The 27,897-nt window shown below is 33.0% G+C and overlaps 2 protein-coding genes across 10 annotated transcripts; one reads left to right on the forward strand and one right to left on the reverse strand.

Moving 5' to 3' along the window:
* Positions 1 to 128: 128 nt before the first annotated feature.
* Positions 129 to 27,471, reverse strand: LOC125669957 (mitochondrial fission regulator 2-like). 6 transcript variants are annotated; one of them, XM_056163122.1, is made up of 10 exons: positions 14,884 to 16,161; positions 14,285 to 14,328; positions 14,109 to 14,198; positions 12,826 to 13,041; positions 8,865 to 9,004; positions 7,965 to 8,221; positions 7,099 to 7,262; positions 6,769 to 6,905; positions 5,928 to 6,111; positions 129 to 3,983 (listed from the first exon to the last, which is right to left on the reverse strand). In XM_056163122.1, exons 3-10 carry the CDS (start codon positions 14,181 to 14,183, stop codon positions 3,891 to 3,893), a joined length of 1,266 nt encoding a protein of 421 aa, XP_056019097.1. In that variant the 5' UTR covers positions 14,184 to 14,198; positions 14,285 to 14,328; positions 14,884 to 16,161; the 3' UTR covers positions 129 to 3,890. The 6 variants fall into 6 exon arrangements, with proteins under 6 accessions (XP_056019097.1, XP_056019096.1, XP_056019095.1 ...); XM_056163121.1 differs by having other exon boundaries at positions 14,285 to 14,402; positions 14,884 to 16,160; XM_056163120.1 differs by lacking the exons at positions 14,285 to 14,328; positions 14,884 to 16,161 and adding an exon at positions 27,440 to 27,471.
* On the forward strand, positions 16,088 to 27,847 carry LOC125669958 (armadillo repeat-containing protein 1-like). Of its 4 annotated transcripts, none has more exons than XM_048904835.2 (9): positions 16,088 to 16,140; positions 16,373 to 16,462; positions 19,071 to 19,145; positions 20,226 to 20,317; positions 20,963 to 21,073; positions 23,905 to 23,989; positions 24,311 to 24,427; positions 26,920 to 26,994; positions 27,486 to 27,847. In XM_048904835.2, exons 2-9 carry the CDS (start codon positions 16,388 to 16,390, stop codon positions 27,675 to 27,677), a joined length of 822 nt encoding a protein of 273 aa, XP_048760792.1. In that variant the 5' UTR covers positions 16,088 to 16,140; positions 16,373 to 16,387; the 3' UTR covers positions 27,678 to 27,847. The 4 variants fall into 4 exon arrangements, with proteins under 4 accessions (XP_048760792.1, XP_056019102.1, XP_048760793.1 ...); XM_056163127.1 differs by having other exon boundaries at positions 16,136 to 16,224; XM_048904836.2 differs by lacking the exons at positions 16,088 to 16,140; positions 16,373 to 16,462 and adding exons at positions 18,043 to 18,198; positions 18,366 to 18,743.
* The last annotated feature ends 50 nt before the right edge of the window (positions 27,848 to 27,897 follow it).

Genomic DNA, 27,897 nt, shown 5'->3' on the forward strand with positions numbered 1-27,897 from the left:
AGTCACCCATATGTACATGTATATGTGCTTCAACCAAGGACCAGTGCTGTGAATATATGATAATAAATTAAACATACCAAATATCAAATGCCTAATAATTACATGTATGTAAAGATAAAAAAGTTACGGCCCATAAGAAAATTTTTATTATTTGACCTTTACATAAAAGGTCAAGGTCATCAAAACTGACACACAACACAATGTCTTATCATGGTTTACCAACATACCAAATATCAAAGGCCTATGTCAAAACTTATGGTCCGGACAAACTAAAAATGCCCCAAAAATTCATACCTCATTATCTACAAGTACAGCCAAAATAGTCTAGAAAACTAATGATGAAATGACGGATAAAAAGTCAGTTCATGGTGGGAGCATAAAAATAAATTGATATCTTTCTGAAGCATGGCTAGTTTAAGAATTTGACAGGTTTACTAGTCCAAAGTCATTAACGGACTAAAAGGATCAACTTTTAATTTAGAATGTCTGTAATGATGGTGAAAAATATGGGTTATCTATAGTCTGGGGCAACCACAATACTAAGTTTGATCTAGCTTTCAAGATACTGAGTAGACATTTCTACATAATCAGTCATGATCTTTGACCTTCTTACTTGAAAACCATTGGGGGTCATCTACTCTTTAGGGGGTACCAGAGTACCAAGTTTGATGTCTGTCATCAAAGGGTTCACAATCAGTGAGGAAGTAAGGGCTATGGGAGTTTATTGGACATATATCGAGAGAAGATCCTACCAGTGACTGTAACATCACATTAACATGGGCACCTTAAGGAGGTACTCTACATCGTCATAATGGCTGACTTCCTTTTAAATCATGGATGAAAATATGAATATCAGCAATATTTGTCAATTCATTTAATAATTTCTCGCCTAGCTGAGTAGCTCAGTATGCTAGCACGTTGACTGCTGAAATGTAGATCGTGTGTTTGAGTTGAGCAGGGGTTTTAAATTTTTCTCAGATTGCTTTCAACTAAAACTGCAATTTTTGACTAAATGAAGTTAATTTGAAAGTTTTCAATTTCAAAATATTGTTGTACATATCCTCCTTTTTTCATCCATATCAAATTTTTCTGGTGTAGCATACCTCCTTAAGGAAGAAAGCATGGGTGACCAAAAACAACTTGGTGCTGCACAAGATAAAGGGAGAGGGCAGATGCTGGCTGGCAGCTGTGGAATGAAGCAATAACAACAGTTGAATAGAAATACTCTTTGCACGATAGATGAAGAGTACCGTAAATTCCTAAATAATATGCGAGGAATTTATAATCACATATTTTCACGAGAAGCATCACTCATGAATTAAAATTACTTACTGTTACTTCTATATTGCTAAAATACATGTAAAAACTCTTGATCAACTAAGCACTTGTGAAAACTTTCAATTTCAAACATACAGTACGAGTCATTTCACATATCAAGTACTTGCGTACAATAAGGAATCTACAATAGTTTGTCCATCGACCTTGTGACCTCCAATCAATAGCGTTTATCTCTGTCAAGCAAAGGGTTCTTGAAATATTGAGCAGACATCCTCCAATGTCTAGAATAGTTCGACCCTTAACCTTGTGACCTCAAAATCAATAAGGTTCATTTACCCTTAGTACTTGTACTAGTGTATCAAGTTTGATGTCAGTCAAACAAATGGTGCTAATGGTATTGAGTGGACAATATCTTTCTAAGTCCAGAGTAGATTGACCCTTGACCTTATGCTCAAAATCAATAGAGGAGCATAAAAATTGCTCAGTTCTTGTTTGGTCCAAAGCTTTGATGTAATTTACCTCTAAAACATATAGAATGGAATATTAATGTTAAATATGACAAAATGTAGGAATGCTTACACTAAAGCAAATTTAATAAAATAGCATATGTAAAATTTCTAAATATAATAAAACACCATGAACAGAATTTGATTTATAAAATCACAGCACTCACTTTCTAAAAACGTTATGCTACAAAGATCACTGTGTCTTTTAAATATAATGATAAGGCATTGATTCTAGAATATTTTCTGCCAAAAACAACAATTTTCCATTATGGATAATCACCATGTTTTTAAGTCTGAGCAAGATAAAATATATATGCAACAGCCTGAAGTAGTCCGAAATACGAAACCTTAAGAGAGAATACTACATTCATGAATATGTATACATTAAATTAGCATAAACTAGATAGAGTGTGTGTATAAAATATATACATGCACATTCTTCTGACCCACAGAAATGAGGGTTACGGTTCTTGACCTTGAGATAAACCATTAGTTGCATATATATTAACAGTGCGTTACATATTTCTGTCTTTTTGTAAAGCAGAACTATCACGCACTGGTATAAGGTAACAACTCTGGTAACAAATAAAATAAAAGGTATCCGATAATATAAAGAAAAAAGATATGGGGTAGGCATCTAAAATAGTGTCAAGAGGTGTAACAAGTTAATCCTCTGTTACTTTGGCCAATTAAGACTTATTCTCATAGTTTCGTAATTATTTTCTTGCTGTGATTTTGTTCTAGACAGAAGTCAGCACTTTCAAATTTTTTATCTGGGGGATTAAAGTTTTACTATGCTGATGATTACACAAAAAGAGGGAACAGTGAAATGCATGTACTATAACTTATCCATTGAATAAATACGATATTTTCACAGTGTGAAAATAATAACTGATTGTGACGTCAGGTTGAGTATGACTATAAACATGTACATATTTTAACATGTTCTTGTTAAACAGGATTTTTTTAAAAAATATTTCGACTCAAGCTCTGCACTCCTGAAAAAAAGGTATCCTTACTCTTGAAATAAATTCCATATCCAACGACAGAGATTGAATATTCCCTCTATAATTCAAGTTCCACTCAGACTCCATTATCATGTTCTATGTTACAAACGTAAAGCAAGAAAGAGTTTTGTGGCTCCGTGACCCCCACGTTTCACAAATGAAGAAACTACACTCACACATGGAGCACATCTTCTAATTTGTTTGAATTATATCAAGAATCCATTCTTTAAAATCACAATACATGTACTAGAACAAGAAGTTATTGACGTCTCCATGCAGGAAAAACATATACAAATCAATTGATAAAAATGCATACAATATTATCTCTGTGACTTTTGATACTCTTCAGACTGTTATTGGGGAAAATAAAAAGATATGACTGCAAGTAAAAACTGACAAGAAAAACTGAATATCTGGTTTGAAGATTTCAAATGAATTTGTTTTGAAGAAATTATTTAACATGTAAAATTACTTTATAAATACATTTTAGCCAAAAATATCATTAAAGTATAACTCAGATATTGTGAACATGGATATAGCTTTATATCAGAGTTTCCAGCAAAACTTTCTACAAAAAATTGCTTATGCTTAACATGCATGTCCCAAATCATTGCTGAAACAGTAAATTTCAATCCCCAACCAATAGAAATGCAAATTCCCATTTCAAAATAAAATTTCACTTCTTAAAAATATCTACCAATAATTTGGTACAGCTAACAATTTAAAATAAAAGATTAAACTTGCTATATATATGCAGGGAATCAGAATATCATTGAATGGAACTAAAAAAAACTTAATATAATAAATAAATCACTTGCCCACAAATATAAGTATCTTTCATTAAAAGTTAAATCTATCTGCTATATGGGGAATTTGTTATAGATCTTGAATTGAATCATTATTAACATGCAGATTATCGTGAATATTTTTATTAGGTCCCCTCAAACTCGTAACATTTGATTTACTGTAGTGCTAATATTACCAGCATGAAGCAATCTATCTGTATGCCACTATATCTATAAATTTAAAATCAAATTCCTTAAAAGAAAATGTCTTTATAAAAGTCAGCACTGTTGTTCCATCCACTATTAACAAATGTTCATAAATTTATGTCCCCAAGTGGACTATGACTCGTTCTCCGTTCTTCATACAGTAAAGATCTTCGCTTAGACTTCTTCACAGCAAAAGTTTTCTGAAATTTATGAAATACTTATTAATTCTACACTATTTGTGCATCATATCAAAACTACCACAAATGGAGAAAGAATTTTTTCAAAATAATTATGTCCTGTATCAATTGAATTTTCAACAAAATAATGGGAAAAATTAATATATGCACCCATGGGTGCATAAGCCGAGTTGCACGGGATACATTGTAAAGTCAGGAATGATGTGGCATATTTATAATTGTGAAGAACTAATTTCAGTTTTAAACTATTCGAGTTACTGTCCAGAAACCATATTTGTCTGAAGTTTTCAATCTATTTTCGGTCACTGTGACCTTGACCTTTGTTCTCCAAAATCAATAGGGGCCTTGCTTTGCTGGTATCCAACAATATATCCAAGTTTCATTTGATTCAAATTAAATTTTTCGAGTTATCCTCCGGAAACCAATTTTTAAAAAAAATTTTTTAATCTATTTTCGGTCACTGTAACCTTGACCTTTTTTCTCCAAATTCATTAGGGGTCTTCCTTACCTGGTACATAACAATATCTTTAAGTATCATTTGATTCGGATTTAAACTTTCTGAATTATCATCCGGAAACCAAATTTTTCTGAAATTTTCATTCTATTTCCGGTCACTGTGACCTTGACCTTTGACCATTTTTCTCCAAAATCAATAGGGGTCTTCCTTACCTGGTACTCAACAATATTTTAAAGCTTCATTTGATTGGATTGTAAACTTTTCTAGTTATCATCCGGAAACCAATTGTTGATGTCCAACCGCCCGCCCGCCCGCCAACCCGCATCACCAAACCAATAGCCGAGTTCAATTTCGTTGCAACTCGGCTAAAAATGATTTGTCTGTAACATCTCCCTTTAAAGGGACTGATTCACTATTTTCCCTAAAATTTTGTTTTTCACTTTTAATGATCAAAAAATCTACTGTCTAATGTGTCTGAAAGATTTCACATGAAAATTAAGGTTATACATTATCACAGAAGCTCATTATAGAGAGTTTATTATTTGTTTTGTAAACAAAGATTGCGGTATGCTATTGTTTACGAAATTTTCAAAAGAAATGGATATCGATCTAAGTTTATTATATCTTTCACATTTCAAGCATTTTTGGGGGTAAAATGTGTCATCTAAAAGTTAAAATTTGTGACTATGCAAAATTAAGATGTATTATATTACAAAATCAATAGTTCACTTGTTTGTTTGTTTACATATAAAGACTCGAGTCTTTGTTTACATAACACAGATTTAAGGCTAATATAATGGTTTCATTCTTGCATTTTAAAGGTAAAAATTTTGGCTGTCAACATTAAATGAGTTATATTTTTATTGTTTAACATCAAAAATGAAAAATATTTTTATCAAAAATTGTGAACCAGTCCCTTTAAAATCCTCATTCTCGAATTATTTGAAATTACTAGCTAGGTACCGTATATACTCGCCTATAAGTCGGATTTTTCGGAGTTAAATTTTGGTCCAACACTATATGTCCGACTTATAGGAGTCACAGTGTCCTAAGAAGATTAGCATTTTTCTGGACGGAGTAATGTATAGCCTAGTATTTTTAAACAACAAAAACATGGATGAAATAAACAAAATAGTAACTGTTTAATTTGTTGAGAATAAAAAGTGAAATATCGATGTCATATCCCAAAATATTATTCGAACACAGATAAATGCATAAAAGTATTGATATGAAATTGATTTGTTGGATCAAAAATATCAAATATTGGCACATTTCTCAAAATATTATTAGAAACACAGGTAAAAACATTAAAGCATTGATTTGAAATTGTCAACCGATTCTTGAAAAAAGTTAGAACGACTTTTAAATGGGTCAATGGCAATTCCCTCCAAAATAACCTAAAAACTATACAATCGACTTATAGGTGATCTGACTTTTAGGCGAGTATATACGGTAAATAAAACTTTATTTCGCCAAAACATGAAACTTACTGGCACATGTGGACTGTTTTCATCAGCAGAACTGAAATCATGATTTTCGTTCTCCTTATCAACTTCAGGGCTCTGGAAATGTTGATTGGCAAACTTCTTCTGAAGGGCCAGAGCAATCATAGAAGCTGGGTCAGCAGTTGACTGGCAAGCTACCTTTGGTCTGAGTGGTGTCCCACCTGGCGACCTACATGTATACAGTGTAAAAATTATCATTTTAAATACCTCTACAACCAGTTATTTGTATGCATATTTAGAAAGTTTTTGTTTCATTTTATTTAGAGAATACTGTATTTAGCATTGAAATCTTTATTAAAATCTAACAGAAAAATTGGAGCATATGTACCTTTAGTGATAATATGACTAATCATGGCCCTGTTCTTGAAAAAAGATTTTTCATGTAAAACTCTCATCCCTATTGTAGACCCACCCTACCCCCGGGGGCCATGACTAGGGCAAACCCGAATCTTTAATATGTCATAAAGCTTCCACATAAGTTTCATCTTTTCTGGCCCAGTGGTTTTTGAGAATTTTTTAAATGACTCCATTTTATTTTTTGCCTTTTCTTGATTATCTCCCCTTGGAAGGGGAGATTGGCCATTCATTTGAATATACACTTGAATCCCCTTGATCCAAGAATACTTTGTAGCTGTCCGTGCCAAGTTTGGTTGAAATTGGCCCAAGATGAAATTGTAAAATGTTTACAATACTGATGATGCTCAGGTAAGCTAAAAAATACCAAGAGTGGAACAAACACCTTTCATGCTTCAGAACCCATATCTACTTTTAGTCTTTCTGTATCTTAATTATGTATTCCGATCATTTATTTTTTTAAGTTTCTGACCTCTGTATGGATCTAAGTTTAACGGAGTTCAATCCTTTCAACACTTCAGCCATCGTAGGGACTTTAGCGGTAGGAGTCGGGACAACATCTGGTGTATTTCTCTTTTCTATTTTGCCTTCCTCTATGTTCCCCAATTTCTGAAATATAATTAAAATATATCAAGTTGTGAGTCATGAATGTTGATAAGTCTGCATTACCCTAACAAGTTCATATAGCATTATGATAGTCTATTTAGCAAATCTTAGAAAATACACGAAAAATCAAGAACATTTCAGAGTACTTCAGAGTACACTGTTCAGTCAATGCTCAACCAATACATGTAAAATTAACCTTTTTCAAAACTTCATCTATACTGGGCTCCTTTTTGACAGGTGTAGATGTGTTCTGTGCTGAGAATGGAAGAGGTGGAGGAGGGGGTGGGGGCGGGGCTGGAGGAACTCCTGAGATCTGTGATGGGGTCTGTGCCACGGAACTCATATCTGAAGGATGTAACACTACAAAGACAGAAACAGTCAGTTTACACAGTGTATACAACATTTGTCATGTCAATCAAGCTAAAAATATTACAAAAAATACATTGATAAAAACAGTATTTGCTGTATGACTACATCAAATATCCAATATACATTTCATGACTATTCTATTCAAATGTGAAACAAGATGTGTTTGTGAAACACAAATGCCCCCAATAATGGCCAATTCCGAAGATGGCCAAGGTCAAAAGGACAAATATCTTGGTACCAGTAGAAAGATCTTGTCAAAAGAAATGCTCATATACGATATGAAAGCTCTAATATTTACCATTTAGAAGTTATGACCAATGTAAAACAATTGAAAGTAGGTCAAACGTCAAGGTCAAAAGGTTTAAAACCAACGGAAAGGTCTTGTAACAAGGAATACTCATGTGAAATATCAAAGCTCTATCACTTACTGTTCAAAAGTTATTAGCAAGGTTAAAGTTTTCAAAAAGTAGGTCAAACTCCAAGGTCACGGGGTCAAAAATGTTGGTACCCACGGAAAGGTCTTGTCACAAGGAATACTCATGTGAAATATCAAAGCTCCATCACTTACTGTTCAAAAGTTATTAGCAAGGTTAAAGTTTCAGACAGAATGACAGACAGGACAAAAACAATATGCCCCCCGATCTTCGATCTCAGGAGCATACAAAGCATCATTTTCTACAAGATGAGACATACATTGAGACTTGTTGATCTGTTCCTGGTTTATCACTAACATAGCAATCTGTTGTCTAAGACTGGACAGCTCGTCTTGTAAATCGTTGATTTTGTTGATAGCATTTGGGTCAGATGTCATGGAGACGGAGGATATCATAGTAGAGTTCATCAGAGGAATGTCTCCAGGTTGCACTGTAAACAGCTCCTCTCGGTCTTCCTCTTCCTCTTCATACACACTCTCAAGTTCTGTGTCACTTGTCCCATCCTCTCCCTTAGCCCTGTTTTCAAATCAATGAAAAATTTGTAAAACAAACTACTGCACCCAAACCCCAATCACTGTGGACCATCGTGACCATGGTGAAAAGATTCAGTAATGCAGGGTTTCTAGATTTTTTAAGCGATCGGTGAGTATATGATTTCCATATCATTTCATTTTCGTTGTGCCAACGATTCTGATTGACTGCGTTTTTGTTAATCGTTTCATTGACGAGATGCTCATACCCAATTGCAAAAAAAATGGAAGGGAAACTTGTGTATTATGCTCTACGAAAAGAAAAATAGATTCATTCCTTAAATCAGAATATATGTGACAGAAAAACTTAAAATTATGAATTTACTGGATGATATTAATCAATATGACAATTTTTGATATCTTTTCACCTTAGTAACGCTACATCTTCCATCTTTTCAAAGTATGGGACATATTCTGTTTCTTAATACCTCTGTGCGTTCCGTGCGATACATGTTAGACAAAGAAAACTCTCATTTATGTTGTTTTTGAGAAAAATAAATCGACTGATCGCTTCAAAAATCTAGAAACCCTGCGTTACTGAATCTTTTCACCATGGTCCACAGTGCCAATGCAAAGTGAAATTTTTTAAAATCCAGTTTTCAAACACAGCAATAATGAACAAATGTAACCTGAATCTGACAAGGTTGTTGCCCAAGTCCTCTTCCACCCACAATGGATCCTCCTCTGAAGCTCCATTTGTACACACAGATACAAGAGAGGAGTCACTGCTCCATCTCGCCAATCGTCTTGTGGGCCGGAGCAGATGTTGCTAAAAATAGAACATGATATGATAAAAATGTGTACTATATCCCTGCACAGATCAGCAGTGAAAAAGACATGGAAGTCGCAAGTCTGACAATACTTCATATGGACAATTCTACAAAAGCCAGTTGTTGATTAAAATAAAAACTACTTGTAAAAACTACTCAGAAAACATCTACATGTAGATAGTTACCAAAGTAAATAGACTGTTCAATAACACAAAAAATCGAGAAAACCAAGTACATCTTTGAACCGCATATACAGTTCTTGCATAAATGATTATCATTATCCTTAAATTATATAAATACTTCACAACCTTGTAAGCTTTGAATTTGCCCAAATTTATTTCACACTTTCGATTGTAAATTTTTTTCAAAAACATTTCATACCAAATTTTAATATACATGTATGATGTTATACAAAGACTGGCAATTGGGTATAGAAGCAGCCAATTAGTGAAAATGGTGGAAATTATGAATTTTCTGGTCACATTCAGATTGCTGCACTTATTTTGCAAAAATAAAGATAAAGCTGTTGTACTGAAATTTTAAAATGCGTATGTTTCATCCCCTCACAACTGTACATATATTGGCCATATCTATTCTAGATATAAATTCTCACGAAGTTTTAATTTAGGCTTCAAAAATTTGAAGCAGGGCTAAATTTGTATTTCAAACAAGAGATTGGCAGTTTGTGGGTGTGATTATCTTTTGTTGACATTTAAACCGATTGTTGACTCACATATTGCACGAGCCATCGTCGGAATCCACGAATTTTCTCTCCGTTAAACTGCATTGAATGCAATTTAACGGAGAGAAAACCTGTGGGTTCTGACGATGTGCTCGAGCATGCTTGTCTAGTTTTAGAAAGAGGGATTGCGCCAAAGGCAGTCTAATCTTTGTATAAAGTGGGGGAAAAATACTTGCTCACATATCAGATTATCTGCATATCATTGGTAAATCCAGATTTTATTTCTAATTATATATAGTCACATTCTTTTGAAAAAAATTGGGTTAACTCTATAAAAATAACTCTTGAGACTTCTTTAGGACTGATCAGTCTGATTGATCAGTTTTAGGGTTTGCAGCATTAAATTTTTCTTAAATAATGTCAAGCATATATTGTTTGATTAAGCAACCATCTCAAAGGTCATTTGTGTAACTCCCATTGCCTCTCACCAACAATGACAAATGTCCAAGGACCAATAGATCAACCATCACTCTAAAGTTACTTGCAATCTGGACTCCAAGTGTGAACATTAATGTCCGAGGAGACAATCACAGATAGTAGGTTTCCAAATATTATAATGGACAAAGCGTTCTTTAAAGGGACTGATTCACGATTTTACCCAAAATTTTGTTTTTCACTTTTAAAGATCAAAATCTACTGTCTAATGTGTTTGAAAGATTTCACATAAAAATTAAGGTTGTACATCATCACAGAAGCTCATTTTAGAGAGTTTATTATTTGTTTTGTAAACAAAAATTGCGGTATGCTATTGTTTACGAAATTTTCAAAAGAAATGGATATCGATCTAAGTATTATTATATCTTTCACATTTCAAGCATTTTTGGGGTGAAATGTGTCATCTAAAAGTTAAAATTTGTTACTATGCAAAATTAAGATGCATTATATTGCAAAATTAATATTTCACTTGTTTGTTTGTTTACATAAAAAGACTCGAGTCTTTGTTTACATAACACATATTTAAGGCTAAAATATTACTTTTATTCTTGCATTCAGAAGGTCAAAATTTTGGCTCTCAACATTAAATGAGCTATATTTCTAATGTTTAACATCAAAATTGAAAAATATTTTTATCAAAAATCATGAACCAGTCCCTTTAATGCACATGCCCTCCATTGCACAGCTACACCCCCTGCCCCCCAAATCCATCTCATAATTGAAAGGTACCAAGAGGAAAATCTTAATTACTTGTATTATATCATCTAAATACTACATGTTCTAAAAGAAATTGATAAAACAATGATGAATTCGTTTAGTAGTTCCTAGGGTCAAGTTTTATTAAATTCTAAACAAATCCTTTCAGTGCCTCACAGATGGAACAGAGTGGTTGAAAAATGTGGGAAAACTGGTTTGATCATGCCAGTCTCCCTATTTGGTATATCGTCTGCTACAGAGCACGTGTATAGACAAGCATCTTCTGATAACACTGCTAAGCCCTGCCCCTCTTGCCATATAAACTTAATTGCTGTAAGGGTGTATATTTTTCTAGGTTACTTCCGGTCTTCAAAGGTATATATGTGCTGTATTAAAGAGTATTTTGTTCAATGTTAAAAACCTGATCAATATTTTGTCAGTATGATAAACAATGAAAAATAATACGATTTGACAATTTCCACAGATTATATACGGGTATGAAAGGAATATTGGTCTACTCAATGTTAGAAGAAAACGATGATTTTCTAATGCATATTTATGAAGAAAAGGATGTGCGCAAGTGCGTAAAAAAATATTAGATTGATTGTATACATGTACATGTTTAATATCCCTCTCCAGAATCTTTCACTCATATGGAGACATCACCATTGCAGGTGAAGGGCTGCAAAATTTAGGCCTATGCTCGACACTTACGACCTTTGAGCAGGGAGGGTTCTTTATTGTGCCACACCTGCTGTGACACAGGCCCTCAGTTTTTACAGTCTCATCGGAAGGACCACCCCATGTAGTCACCTCATATGACAAGCAAAGGGTACTAAGGACCTATTCGAACCTGGATCCCAACAGGAAAACATCATGGGAGATTTATATTATCTAGTCATACTGAATGGCGATTTCATTTTAGTTATGAAATTTAACTCCCTTTCCATTGCTCAATGTGATTCTCTCTACCCTGTTTCCATCTGACTGTTTTTTTATCACTTAATATGTCAAGCGAACAGTGATTTTTCAACATTCTTCAAAAGGGTCCTGTGGCTTTCGAATTGGGAAAAATTGTCGACATTTTGTTCAAATTGGGAAAAACCAGTATTATTGTAAGTAAGCTAAATATATCATATCAAACAAGTAATCAAAAACACAATTGATGTCATTCTTCCTTTTAAATATTTTACATACTACATTGTATATTTAACTTTCTTTTCTTCAAGCTCTTAAAATTTTCAACCATTCTATCTAAATCATCTACAATTGATGTGTCTTAGTCACATCGTATGTAAACCATTCTGACACATCAAACTTATTTTTTAACAAATACGTTTTAGCCAGTTTTTTTTTATCATTGGGAAAAGTACAAGTTAAATTGGGGAAAAAATAGGTAATTTTGGGTAGGGGAAAGGGCCGATATTTGGACATAAAAAAATAAAAAATAACTGAAATAACTTTTTCACTTTACCATATAATTGACTTTCAAAATTTTGCATGTTACGTCATGTGATCATGACCATTTCCAAATGGGGCATTCACTATTAGACTTGGAGAATACATAATAAAATAGGAAATTAGCTTGATTACTATTTAATTAGATTGAGCTAAATTGTATAAAGTGTATAACTTACATGTATATAGCTTGATATAAAACATGTTTTTTTTATTCCTACGATAATATCCAAAGATTACGACATATATACCTTTAAGGACTAAATGTCTAAGCTAATTTGAATTATGGGGGTATAAAAATGGAAGAAAGGAGTATTTGTGTAATCAACAAAGCCAACCACACAGAATTATCCCATGTTTTTAATGATTTTATATCCCCTGGCCCAACAATACAAACTACGGACTAATAGTCTAATACCTTGTACCTATATAAAATAAAAGGTAAATTGGTTGCTAGATTTGCTGATTGTGCCCTCTCCGTGTGTTTACCTGTATTCTTAGTCTTTTGGGTGGCTTTGTTGGAATCACTGTGCCAAGGATCCTCACCAAACTTCTGTGTCGAATGTCAGACCGCCATTTCAGCCAACTGTGGATGAGATGACGCCTCCTTTGGGTTACATTAATGTCCCATCTGTTGCAAATATAACCTCTAAATTCCCTCTGTGCATCTCGGCCACGTATATACAAAAACTGTACATAGTTTACCTTTAAAAAAGTAAATTTCATAGGACATCTCATTACTTGTTCAAGTGACAAATCAAGATACTGTCAGCCCAAATGTCTGACAAATCAAAACTTTTCAAGAACTCAGAAACAAAGCCGTGATTTTTCAACATTTTTCAAAAGGGTCCTGTGGCTTTCGAATTGGGAAAACTTGTCAACATTTTGATCAAATTGGGAAAACCTAGTCATTATTGTAAATATGCAAAATATATCATATCAAATTAGAAATCAAACACAAATTGATGTCATTCATCTTTTATTTTACATATTTAACTTTCTTTTCTTTAAGCTTTTAAAATTTTCGACTATTCTTTCTGAATCATCTAGAATTGATGCGCCCTTGTCATGTCCTACATAAATTATTCACATTGAACTTATCTATTTAACAAATACGTTTTTTGCCAGTTTTTAGTATTGGGAAGAGTGAAAGTTAAATTGGGAAAAAATTGGTAATTTTTGGGAGGGGAAAGGGCCGTTATTCGGACTTAAAATGGGTCTTAAAAAATCACTGAAAGCCCCTGAAATTCATTTAGTTATATACTAGTTGTGCCTAGTAATATTTTGGAAACATAGAGTAGCACATCTTCTTAATACTTCTTTTACCAAAATTTGGGGCCTAGTATGTCTTACAGTGGGAAAAAAGTGTCCTATTCATTTTTAAAAGAGCCTGTCTAACAAAAATCCATGCAATACTGTCCAAATCGTAGGTTACCACATGTTGATGAAATTTGGTCACACAGGTGGGTAGGCACACAATTCCAAATAGTAAATAGTAATTGACTCTCTCCAACCATATGAAGTGACATCTGTATTTAGCATATTTTCAACAATAGTATATGTAAAAAATCTATTTAAAAAATTATAAATAAAAAATGTAATTTATATGATTAAAAATTTACTATTTATCTTTTTTTAAAAATGTATTTCAAAGTTAAAACAGACAGTACTCTTCCAAAAATGGCACAAGTCACAATAATTATTTTTTATACAATTTTCATTTTTTTCCATTTGTTTCAAACTTGTACATCAGCTTTACTCTCAGTACATACCAAATCATCTGCATCAACTCCAACATAATCCAGTACAATTCTTAGGATAGTTGCAACATCTTCAAATACATCCATCTCAGGAAAAACAGTCTACAAATAAACAGTCTATTCATATCAAAATAATACACATACTATAGACATGTAATGCCTTATCAAGGATCAACAATGACTGGTACCTATAAATCCCATATTGCAGACGTCGAGGCTCTATACCTCTATACTATAGGTATAGTATATAATATGGGATCCAAACATTTCATGATATTGAGTTGACACGGGCAAGCGTGTCAAATGCTTTAGAAATGAATCAATATTTTACAAATACAGATACTTTTAATAAATTCGAGACTACATTGGCAGATCTACCACCACCCTCTGGTTAAAATCTTAATAAAATAACACATGGATTTTTTTAGGGTCTGTAGGGGACCGAAATAAGGCCCCATTCCCAATGCTAAAAAGCAAGTATTTTCCCCAATTTTTGCTTTGAAATTCCCAAATAATGAAAACAAACCAAGCAGAGTAGCCTAATTGTTCATAAATCTTCTTTACAGGCCCACAGATTACAATTTTTGCTTCAAAATTGTTAAGTAAACCTAATTTTCTGACCTCTGCTTATTTGAATGAGGTAAACTTTGACCAAATTGGCTGACAGAATATTATTTTACGTCCCTCTCGAAAATATTTCACTCATATGGAGATGCCACCACTGTATTCTAGAAGCAAGTTATCAGTATTTTGAACTTTGTCAGTATATATATATATATATTACTACTACAGTAACTTGATCCGAAGAGTTGGATCACGTCGAGTTGACAGGCACGGATCATCAGATCACACGAGACGCGAAGCGTCGAGTTTGATCTGATGATCCACGCCTGTCAACAAGACGTGTGACGTCAAAATTATTGATTTTTGTGGTCTTGAATACGTAAGAGTTCCACATCATGGCGGGAATTTCAATTTTTAACGTTTTAGAATTAGTAGTATACTGAAGCTTATCTAGGCTGTATATCAAAAGAATAGTATGACAAATCTTTATCATATAGGCCTAATTAATACTACCATTTATCATGTAAAAAAAATTTGGGTTACCTTTCCCTTTAAGGAGGTATGCTACACCAGAGAAATTTAATGTAGATGAAAAGTGGAGGATATGTACAACAATATTTTGAAGTTGAAAATTTTCAAATATACTTTATTTTGTCAAAAAATACAGTTTAGTAGAAGGTAATCTGAAAAAAAATTAAAACCCCTGCTGGACTCGAACCTGCGACTTACAGTTCAGCAGTCGGTATTCAAACCTACTGAGCTACTCGGCTAGGTATTTAAATGGAAAAGGAGAAGACAAATATTGCTGATATCGATTTTTTCATCCATGTTTTTAAAGAAAGTCAGCCATTATGACGATGTAGAGTACTACCTTAAGGCAATTATTTTTCTACAATGATATCACAGGCACTTGTTTCTGTAAATAACTTACGACCTCTGTATACTAATAATTATTAATATACAGAGGTCGTAAGTTATTTACAGAAACAAGTGCCTGGGAATGAGACATAGGCCTAGCTTAGTCTAATGCTATATGTTTGTCTTGTCCTTTAGCTGAGTAATAATGACAAACGAATCCAGTAAAATGGATTTTCTATTACAATATATTAACATGGATCTTCGTCTAATCTTCAAAAAATAAATAAATCAAACAGCCCACCCTAAAATTGCATCTAGGCCTAATTTGTTATCCAAAGTGAAAATGATCGGAGTAAACGAGTGACGTATCAGCAAAATGAAATCACATACAGTGGGGTCATTTATGCAAAAAGATTGATAAAAGATTAGGAATGACAAACCTCCGCTGAAAATTACCTAAAAGTCAAAATTGCTCTTGTTATTTTGTAAACACCATGCCGCTTTCAGTTTGAAAGTTACTTCCGGTGAGAGAAATAACCAATAGGATTGCGGTGTTTTGCCAATTGACCAATCAAATTGTGCGTATGGTTAGTGTATGAAAGAGAAGAGGATTTCGTGTGTGGTGAGATAGTTAGCAATTTGCAGCTAATTTATTTGTTGATCACATGTATAAAAATATGAAATTTGAGGGAGGAAAATCGTTGCTGTAAAATTTTGCTAGCACTGTTGTCAATTTATCGTATTTGTAATAGATCTTTATTGAAAAGGGAGGGGGTCGTTTCAGAGTAGGCCCCTATATGCCACTTTTTTTCTTTTCTTTTACTAAAACATTCATGACTATGTTCCTCTACTAGATTTGACAGTTCAGAATGGCGTCTGCAGATACAGTTCTTGTAATGAAAGGGATGGCAGCCGACCCTTTGAAAAGAAAGCTTCTCTTGCGGGTACAGTACAGCTCAGTGTTTTTAAAAAGATGTTTGCAGATAATTCTTTTAGAGTGTCAAATTAACATAAACTCAAACAACTGAAGATACCATACATGTGTCTATAATCATTTGAAGATGCATCATTTGATGTATGAAACAATTCAATTAAAGATCTCTTCAAACAATAATTAATGATATATATAGTCAATTCTGAATTTATGCATGTACGATGCGCAATGAATATATATCGAATTATTGCACTCTATTAAATTAATGATGTATATTGATCAGTAATTGAATTGATGCATGCTGCAATTCAATGGAAGAGAACAATAATTCAATATTATGTGTGCAGCAATTCAATTACTGTGCGCAATATGGAGAATATTACATGTATTCATGCTAAAATCCACATCATATATCATTTTATGTGATGTGATATATCAGCCCAAGGGTTGATATTGGGCTTAAGCCTTGCCCAATATGATTTTTTTCAAAGACCCCATATATTTCTCAAAGTGTCTACATAACAAATTTATTCTGTTGATTATTTTATGTAACAATGTATATTAATTATTTGAATTCTTATAAAGGCATATTTACATTATTTATTCTAAATACTCGATGCTTTATATGATTTATTTATTCCAAATTAGGGCCCTTTTGGGCATACAGCATACATGGTTCAATGTTAATAATATAATACATGTAAGTAACACCATGTATCCTAATGCAAAACAGTCAGAAATACACACAGAAAGAAATATATACATGTATATATTTACGACTTGTAATAATACCAGTAATAGTAAAGGTAGTATATATACAGGATTGATTTCAGCCAATGGAATTTCAAGATTTTTATCAGAAGCAGGATAAGACGTGATATGGATTTTGGCATGCAATATTCTATTTATGATATCATATACCACACGATACAGAGAGCTGATGGTATTATTTTTTATTATATTATTTTTTTTTTAACTATGGTAAAACTTTCATACATTGGTTTACTACAGTAAAAACCATGATACATTGATTTAGCATGTGGTAAAAACTTTGATACATTGATTGTTACGAGTGGATACATATAATTTCCAGATTGATATGTACATTTTTGAACACCGGTCTAATATGTGTCAGATATGGATTTTTGGACTGTTTGTTGATATCGGCTATTGGGGTGTCATCCATATTGTGTAGTGCAGAATAGGCATAATCTAAATCATTACTATGTTTAATATGTGTTAAAATTGAATTATTGCTCTCAGTCAGCTTAAGGGAAACAGCAATTTTTTGTTTAGGTCTATGAGCAAGTGATACAATGTACTTTCAAAAAGTTAAGTTACAATGAATTTAAAGGGAAAGGCATCCCAAAAGATTTTTACATGATAAATGATAGGATTAATCATATGATAAAGATTTGTCATACAATTCTGTTGATATATGGCTTAGATATGCTTCAGTACTAATTTGAAAACGTCAAAAATTGAAATTCCTGCGATCTATAGAGGCTGCCATGATGTGTAACTCTTTTATATTCAAGACCACAAAAATCAATAATTTTGACATCACACTGTCTGTTCCGGTTCTGATGAGATTCTAAGATCATCCACAGTTGCTTGGGTTTAAGTCCAAAATGAGTCCTTTTAAAAAAAATACCCTCACTGGTTATTATAACAGAACTTATAATAACCAGTGGCCTAGGGTATTTTTGTTAAAGGGCTTATTTTGAATTATTTTGGACTTTATAGGTATGCAAGATGTTGTTGACGTGCATTAGAAATATTTTCAACAAAAAATTAATTAAATCAACTCATGTAGCTTATTGGGGGGGGGGGGGGGGGGGGGGGGGGGGCTTAACCCAAGCACCTGCAAGATCATCAAAGATTTGCATGTGGTAGATCTTATGATTAAATAGGTTGATGCCTTCCTGACAAGCAGTTAATTACACTAATGCGAAGGGGAGATGTGAAAAAGGTTATTTTTCGAAATTCCCATCTCAACCAAGTCATTTGAAAAGAAAAGACTACTTAAACTGTGGATCCATTATTTGTGTAATGACAAGTTGAGGTTCGAGACTTTTGTATGAAAAACGTGTACTGTCTGCCTTGTCTGCGACTCGACTGAACGTCTTCTTTTTTCAATTTCTTCTTGCGAAAGAACGGGCTCAAATCTATATGGCTCCAAACTTAACTGTTCGTGACTTGTCATGTTTACAGTGCTGTTGATGAAATAAACTGGAATAGACGGTGTGATGTCATAAATCAAACTCCAATGGCCACTGTCTTAGTGGCGGGTAATTTAAAATACATGATAGATTAATATTGATTTAATTGTTAAGCAAGGGTTTTTGTAGTTAAAGACTGTCAATTACGATATCAGTAAGTGATACTTTATTCATAAAAGCAACTATGTGGTTAGGGTTGCCTTTCCCTTTAATATACAAATATATTTTTATGCATTGTATTTTTTTTTTTTTATATATATATGTGTTGTGCAGATGAAATACAATGTTTTGCAAGCAAATTTGGTAAAGCATTCAGAATATTTTTTATGTTAAATTAACATTTAATGCTTTAAAAGTATTTTAAGTTCATAAAAAAAATGTTTAATTGTTTTTCAGGATGCAGCATGCATGGGTGGTCTCATAATGGTGTTGTCTAATTCTGATTCAAAAATAGTCATATCAGCCTTAGAGGTAAATCTTGTTTCAAAATATTTTTCTAGCTCACCGGAGCTGAAAGCTCAAATGAGCTTTTCTGATCACCTTTTGTCTGTACATCTGTCTATCTGGTAAACTTTTCCCATTTTCATGGGAATTTACAGGGAAACAACTTTAAAAATCTTTAGGGTTAAAATTCAAGTTCAATTCATTGGGCACAGGGGTAGGAAGGGGCCACAATAGGAGATCAAAGTTTTATATGAGAATATACAGGAATTTAAATAAATTCTTTTCACGAGTTGTAGAGCTAATAAATCATATGCAAATGTACCCAGATTCAAAGTGTGAATTCAAGATTTCTTTATGCCCCGACATCTATAGTCAGGGGCATACATATATTGTTTTGTCCTGTGTCTGTCAGAAACTTTTCTCATAACTTTTGAATGGTGAGTGATGTAACTCTCATATTTCATGTGCACATTCCCTGTCACTAGAGCTTTACTTTGATACCAACGTTTTTGATCTTGTTTTAAAAATGTTCCTTTGAATTAAGAAATTTCTAATGGTATAACAAATTTATTTCATGCCCCCATCATTAAATGGCTTTTTGTCCTTTTTTCAGAATTCATTTTCTATTACTTATCTCTGCTACTGATGTGCTTATTCAACTGAAATTTAGTATATATATTATGTCAAGTTTCTAAAAGGTTCCAGTCAGATAATTTATGACAGAGTTATGTCCCTTGAACTTTGAAAATTTTAAACAATTTACTGTTTCTACTCATTTTCTCAGTCATACTTAACTGTAAGAATTGTCCAGCTTACATCAGTAAGAAATATCAATCGTACCAGGGAGATACTATACCCTGATCCATATTTCATCATTGCTTTAAAAAACAGCAATATTTTTAAAAACTTTGTTGCCATCGGGATCATTTGTGTTGCTCCAACACATCTAGTTTAAGTAATGGTGAGAATCAATTGGTACTAATGTTGAGGGAATATCTATTATGTTTTATAAGAGTTTGTGCCAGTAATAATTATGATATGATTCCTATAAAATAGGAATCTTTATGAATCATTTCCTTTGGAATTTTTTGACCTTTTTTTTTTCAGACATTAATTTTAATGGCAGACACAAATGATCACAAGAAAACTCTACGGGATTTCATAGGAATGATGGAACAACTTGAAGCTATCATTAATAGGTAAGTGTACTAAAAAGACTTTCCTAGATTCATTGAATGTTAATTGTGCTAGAAAGCTGTACAAGATTTCATGAACAGGTAAGTGTTCTAGCTTTACAAGTCATTAACTGAAAAATTAGAAGGCTATAAAAAGTACTATTTTTAAATTAAAAACTGAGTTTGTTAATCAATAATACACCTCTAAGAAAGATGACTATTTTAATTACATTAGCTGTTAACTAGGACATAGAAAACTTGTTAATTCTGAACCACGATTATATAGCTGGAATGTGTTAAAAAATGAAGAAAAATAATCATGAGAGTGAGAGAGAAAAAGGCATCATCCATTCAAATTTCATGAAAATTTTGTATAATTTCTCCGCAAGAGCATTATTGACTTTCATGCATTTAATGTTTGTTTCTGTCCTTGTATCTCTTTGAACAAAAGAAATTCTATTGTCAAAATTACAACACTGTCAGTGGTGAGTTTTATATACTGTAAAGCTGTTTTAGTCACGATGGTAACAATCGGCAAATATTACTTACCCCTTTAAAATCTAAAGCCGTGATAGAGCCAGGCAATATTTTGTACTTTTTGTAATGATTGATCTATCGTAAACTTTTTTATGAATTTTTGTGTGGTGCCAATTTAGTTTATGTTTGTAGTCAGAAGTGTGATACCCAAGTTCACAGTTTAGCAGAGAAACTATATGTGATGATAACAGAGACCTCTGAGACTCCCCTGAAAGACACTGGGAACTCCAGGCCAACCTCCAGGTATTCACACACCATCCATTCTCTTCACAGCTAACAGTTCCACAGGGAACACTCTAACACAGGGTTATATCTACATGTACCTGCAATAAAGTGCTGACATTTTAGAGGAATGAATGTCAGAATAATTACAATTTACAAGGGCTGCATCATAGCAAGATTGTAGATTTGTACATATTAAATGAATATTTGAGGTTACTCTTAGAACACATAATTATTCCCCATGTAACAAAGTTGCAATGGGTATAATGTTTTTTACCTGTCCGTCAGTCCCTTTCTTGTTAGCACAACTCTTCTTAGACCGCTCAACAGAATTTTTAAAAACTTTGTAGATAATAAGGACACACTGTGTAGATCTGCATATTCCCAGGAAATTCTGATTCAATAATTTTTATGGGAGTTTTATACCCCTTTTGAACTTAAAATTTTGAGCCCGTCTGTCCTGTTCTTGCAGTAATGCATAGCATTACCATTCATTATGTGAGGCATTGTCAAGCAACATTGGAGTGTGGGGTATGTGAGCTTGCTCACTTTTTATGCCCCCGTGATCGAAGATTGGGGGGCATATTGTTTTTGTCCTGTCTGTCATTTTGTAATTCTGTCATTCTGTCTGAATCTTTAACCTTGCTAATAACTTTTGAACAGTAAGTGATAGAGCTTTGATATTTCACATGAGTATTCCTTGTGACAAGACCTTTCCGTGGGTACCAACATTTTTGACCCCTTGACCTTGGAGTTTGACCTACTTTTTGAAAACTTTAACCTTGCTAATAACTTTTGAACAGTAAAAAATAGAGCTTTGATATTTCACATGAGTATTCCTTGTGACAAGACCTTTCCGTGGGTTTAAACAATTTTGACCCCGTGACCTTTACCTTGGAGTTTGACCTACTTTTTGAAAACTTTAACCTTGCTAATAAATTTTGAACAGTAAGAGATAGAGCTTTGATATTTCACATGAGTATTCCTTGTGACAAGACCTTTCCTCGGGTACCAACATTTTTGACCCCCGTGACCTTGACCTTGGAGCATACAAAACTTTTTACCAGGAGTACTCCTTGTGACAAGACCTTTTCGTGGGTACCAACATTTTTGACCCCTTGACCTTGGAATTTGACCTACTTTTTGAAAACTTTAACCTTGCTAATACCTTTTGAACAATAAGTGATAGAGCTTTGATATTTCACATGAGTATTCCTTGTGACAAGACCTTTCCGTGGGTACCAACATTATTGACCCTGTGACCTTGGAGTTTAATCTACTTTTTGAAAATTTTAACCTTGCTTATAACTTGAACAGTAAGTGATAGAGCTTTGATATTTCACATGAGTATACCTTGTGACAAGACCTTTCCGTTGGTACTAAACCTTTTGACCTTGACATTTGACCTACTTTTAATTTTTTTTTACATAGGTCATAACTTCTAAATGGTAAATATTAGAGCTTTCATATTGTAATGAGCATTTCTTGTGACAAGATCTTTCTACTGGTACCAAGATATTTGTCCTTTTGACCTTGGCCATCTTTGGAATTGGCCATTATCGGGGGCATTTGTGTTTCACAAACACAAACACATCTTGTTATTTCTATTAAACTTATGGCACCATACTATTGTAACAAGATACACAGCTTTACACAGATAAGACAACCAATGGTCTCACTGAAAGTTTGAACTGGTCATGTGACTCACTTGTATGACGTAACGTCGGTTGTTTGTAAACACTGATTTAAAATAATTTTGGTTAAAACAGGTGAAATAATGTATGACATACCATACAGCCTCATAACTACATACGTGCGATGATTTAATAGTGTTTTTATAAGACAGAAAAAGAATGTCGTAATTAGAATTATACAAATTTTAATTTTATTACTGATTACTTACATTGCAAGGGGATGCTTTGCTTTGCAGAGCTCTTGTTTTGGTTATTTGTTTTGTGTAGATACACAGAGCTCCAGATAAGGTGCGTATCAGCGTAAATACTCATTAAATTTTACCAAATACACATTTAAGTTGAAAATCATGCGTATAATTATGCATTAGCGAATGTAAATATGCTTTACACTCCCAAAGTAATGCATATTTGTTATACATGTAGTATGATATAAATATGAATTATCTATTCATATGAATTGAGGATAGCTCGGGGCTTGATCATACATGAAATTTAGCGCTATGAAATATGTTTTGATGACAATCACAATTTTGAAAATTGGAAGTCAACTCAAAACACTATTATATAGGCCTACTTGTTATACTTTCTTTCTTAAAGAGTTAGTGTGCGGTCGAAAGCACAGAAAAAAAACTTGTATTATCAATCATGGACAAATGATATACAGAATTGGATCATAATCATGTGACTGAGTGTCTGACATATTCAAATTTAATGCATCAATGATAAGTATCAAATTCCCAATGACATTGAATAGTTTTAATAAAAAGAACTTCAAAGGATTTTCCCCGTAAATAGCTGGAGCAGCCTTTTAGTATAAACTTTAAGTTAAAGTTTAATGGAAGAAGTATCGTTTATCTGGTGACATCTTCTGTGCAAAAGAGATTATCAGTCAATTAACAAAATACTCTTTTGAATTTTTCTGAAAAGCAAAATACTCATTGATTTGAAAATCAGGGGGTAAATACTCTTTGTGGTAAAAAATTATCTGGAGCTCTGGATACATTCAAAATTAAAGCACGAGCCAAAGAAAGAAAAATAACAGAGTATAGAATAAGAACTCTTTAACCATCAAGTTATAAATTTTTCATACAGCAGTATTCTGTATACATTCAATGCAATTTCACTCCTTTTCAAATGTAATTTGATTATTGATTTTAGGAAAAACAGTGCATGCAAGAACAGAAGTTTGCAGAGCAACAGAACTAGACACATTACATTACAAATCAAAGGTCTACTAGATAAGGTAAAAAAAAATGTTTTAAAAATGTTAAATTTTAATCAAATGTCTACTAGATAAGGTAAAACAAAATGTTTTAAATATGTTAGATTATAATCAAAGGTCTACTAGATAAGGTAAAAAAAAATGTTTTAGATATGTTAGATTATAATCAAAGGTCTACTAGAAAAGGTAAAAAAAAAAAATGTTTTAAATATGTTAGATTATAATATGTCATCATCACAAGCCAAGTGTAAACTTGTGACACAAGACTTGCAAAGATAGTGTAAATTTCGATTTTGCATAATTTTTGTGGTGGAAAATTATTTGATAAAATTCCTGTTTCAGACTGACAGGGATGTTTTGTTGCGGCTTATTTTACAAGTCAAAGGCGTTATCAGTGTGACGTTTGACATGAACAAGAAGCGCTGCTCTCTACGTGCAAAACCAGATGTTAAACCCGAGGTATTTTGAATCGTGTCATTTTTTGGTTTTTTTAACTATATTTTTCAGAAGAAAAAAGAGAAAGAATTTATTATTACATTTTCAAATGAATTACAATGAAGAAAGAATCTGCATGTATTTTATCTTTTAAATACACACACTTCATATAATCAGGATGTGGTATGTCAAAGTCTAATCATCCTTCAGAAGTGTTGTGTTCTTTTATCCACGAGTGATGTCATGACAGTTTCAAAATCATGATTTTATAACCTGTACAATCTGTTAGTTTCAATTCTAAAACACAAGATGATTGTCAGAATTTTAGCAGAGTTTTATAGTTGTTGGGACAAAGACTTGTACATTTGGAACTTTTTTCATCACATAATACACTAATTTGTGTGCATATTTAGGGTATAATGAATTTACAGATCAACTAAATTAGATTGTCAGGCTTAGGGTATAATGAATTTACAGATCAACTAAATTAGATTGTCAGGCAAAGGAACCAATTCTTTGCAATATTTTGATCCAAGACACAATACTGTAAGAAGAGTAATTTTGAGATGTTGGAAATATTGGCGTATTTGGTAGATTGAAAGATTAGCCAAATATAAAAGCACCGTAATTTCTTAATTGCACTAATTGAAAATCTTCTAAATGATAAAAGCACCAACATTTAAAATCATTTTTATATGCCCGTCTTTAGACTGAACGTATTGTGGTACAGCGATGTCCGTCAATTCGGGTTTTTAATTTCATTTCTCCGTTACATATCAAGGTGAAACTCTTAGTGGATCACTCTAGATCATGTTGTAATTTTGATCCATTTTGACCTCTCTTGCAGGAGTTTTGCCCCTTTATTGTAAATTATTGTTGCATGGAGGGTACATAATTTGTCCGGTGAACTTCTCCTACAATTTTAAAGTGAGGATCATCTTGTTTTACAGTGTTCTTATGGGTACTGAAGATGTGCGGCAAGGATTTTGATAAAATTACAGGTTGTTGAACTTGGTCCATTTTGAAGAAATATTACATAGAGACTACATGATTTGTTTGGTGAACTCCTCCCACAGTTTTCAAGTGAAAACCTTCTTATTTTACGGAGTGTTTATATGGGTATTGAAAATTACAGGTTATCGAACTTTTGAGGAAATATTGCATAGAGGGTACATGATTGTCTGTTTTTCCTTCCACAGTTTTCAAATGAGAACCTTATTTTACAGAGTATTTGTAAGGGTATGGAAGATGTGCATGTGGCAAGGATTTTGATTTTCTTAAATTTTTTAGAAGATTACAGGTTGTTGAACAAAGTCTGTTTTGAGGAAATATTATACTGAATAAAAGACAATGTTTGTCCTTTGAACCCCTCTCACAGTTTAGAAGCTTGGGTCTTTGTAAATAACTTGAAGATGTGCATAGTGCAAGGATTGTGATTTTCAACAATTTTTAATTATCTTTGATGTTTTTAAAAATATTTAGAGGTTGTTGAACTTGGTCAAAGAACAAGGTACGATTGTGTACATAGAAAGGCCCCCAAAATTTCTCTGATTTAAAGGAGTCTTGAATCAAGCTTGATCTGTGTTTTGAATAAGTTAAATATATGCCAAGTATAGTATCTCAACTTAAATAAAAGTTATTTCTTATTTTATAGCATTATTACGTCATGAATAAAAGTTTTCCCCGCCTTTTTTCAAAAAGAGCTTGATAACTGTTAAATTTCATCCAGATTATTGCTTAGGAAAAGGTGTGCCCATCCGTCGAGCATATTGTGTATTAAGAGAAGATAAAAAATGTGTTCAATTTGCTTGACACATGGGCTGTATGCTTTCTGAAAGCACGCTCCTGTCATACAACACAAAGCAATTTTGGATCAAATTAAACGTAGTTTGAATTTGCTTATATATTCCTTATTTGAATGCCGGATTTTGGGATTCCTACTGAAATCCATCTATATTCTGGGCCAAATGACTGTAGAAACTGTCCCTACTTCTTTGGGGATATATTTTACCCATGGAATTCTTGATTTGTCTATATACCTCCTGTCACAGTTATAAGCCAAGGCCCTTTATTCAGACAATGCAAAGAAAGTATGTCATAGCTTGATGATGGCTGATACTACCTGAAGTAATGTTCTACAGATTATGGCTTAAGAAAAACATGTAAGCATTTTCACGGGCATATTATGTACCGTTTGTGGTACTCTTCTTCTGTGATAAATCTACCAAAAATTCCTGATGCCAAAATTACCCAATACACAATAGTCAGTGTTTTGATGATTTTAAGGTAAAATGTATTGAATAGTTGAAACATGTCAAATATTGTCATTCCAGTATTTACAACTGACACTTATCAAACTTAGCCATATAAGGCATATATAATAAAAGAATATATGCATTTCAAGTCAATATATCAAGTGTTACCATGTTTTTACACATGAATTTGAAGAGAGAAGGTCATATACAGTGTGTTGCACAAATAATATGTGTATACGAGCAATTTTTGTACTATTTCAGGTAATTGTACAAGCTGTTGCCAAATCTATGACAATGACAGCACATCAGGTTGTGAAAGATGAGTATGGAGTAGAGGTTGGTTTCTTCTCTTGAATAAGTTCTTTTTCAACATTCTCGCATTCCAGAGTTTCAAGTCTTATGTTTATCCTGTCAATTCTGTGGAGAGGCCCCATCAATTTTAAGAAGTTGAGGAATATCCCCTCATAAAATTATCCTATTTGGCAATCTTCATTGCTCAAGTTTGCAACCTAATTAAATTTGGTGATCTATTTCTAAAGATAAAGTAAACAACATTCTATCTATGATGTCATTGCCTATTTTACTGTGTTGCATAGATAATGTACCTTGTGAAATAAAGCAATTTTAGGATAATCATGTAACACTTACTAATAAGGCTATTATAAAGAAAAATGGAGGAGTTTCAAGAGCCATTTTCTGTCATGGATGCAGCTTTTCTATATGTACCCTCAAATTTATTTTACATTATAACATTTAAATTCATGTACATGTTAGATCATACCTGATAATGCTCCATAAATTTCTCCTATATTTGATTTTCAATTAAGGTTTTGGTGTCATTTGGTGCCAATCCCCAGGACATTGACAAGGAAAATACTTCCCTCCCCGACTACCTCCCAGAGGATCCTGACAGCCCTAAGGCAGACAGTCGCTCCCTGGCCAGGACCCAGAAAGATGAGAAAAAATCAAACTGGCTCAGCTCTGCAGCCAGTTTTTTAACGAATTCTTTTTACTGGTAGTCTCTACAGTTGCCTACAAAAGTATTTCATACAATTTCCATTTTGAGAGTAAAAAGTTTTGTGTGTTATGAACTGCATTCAGTGAGCTGCATAAATGACTGTATATGAGTGATGAAGGTATTGACTAAAATGTTTCAGTTATTGGTTATAATAAATTATGCATATTGATGGTCTTACTTTTTTATCTTTAGTATCAGAAAGTATATCGCTTTTCATGTAG

This window comes from Ostrea edulis, chromosome 4 (genome assembly GCF_947568905.1).
Source record: "Ostrea edulis chromosome 4, xbOstEdul1.1, whole genome shotgun sequence".
NCBI classification, from domain to species: domain Eukaryota; kingdom Metazoa; phylum Mollusca; class Bivalvia; order Ostreida; family Ostreidae; genus Ostrea; species Ostrea edulis.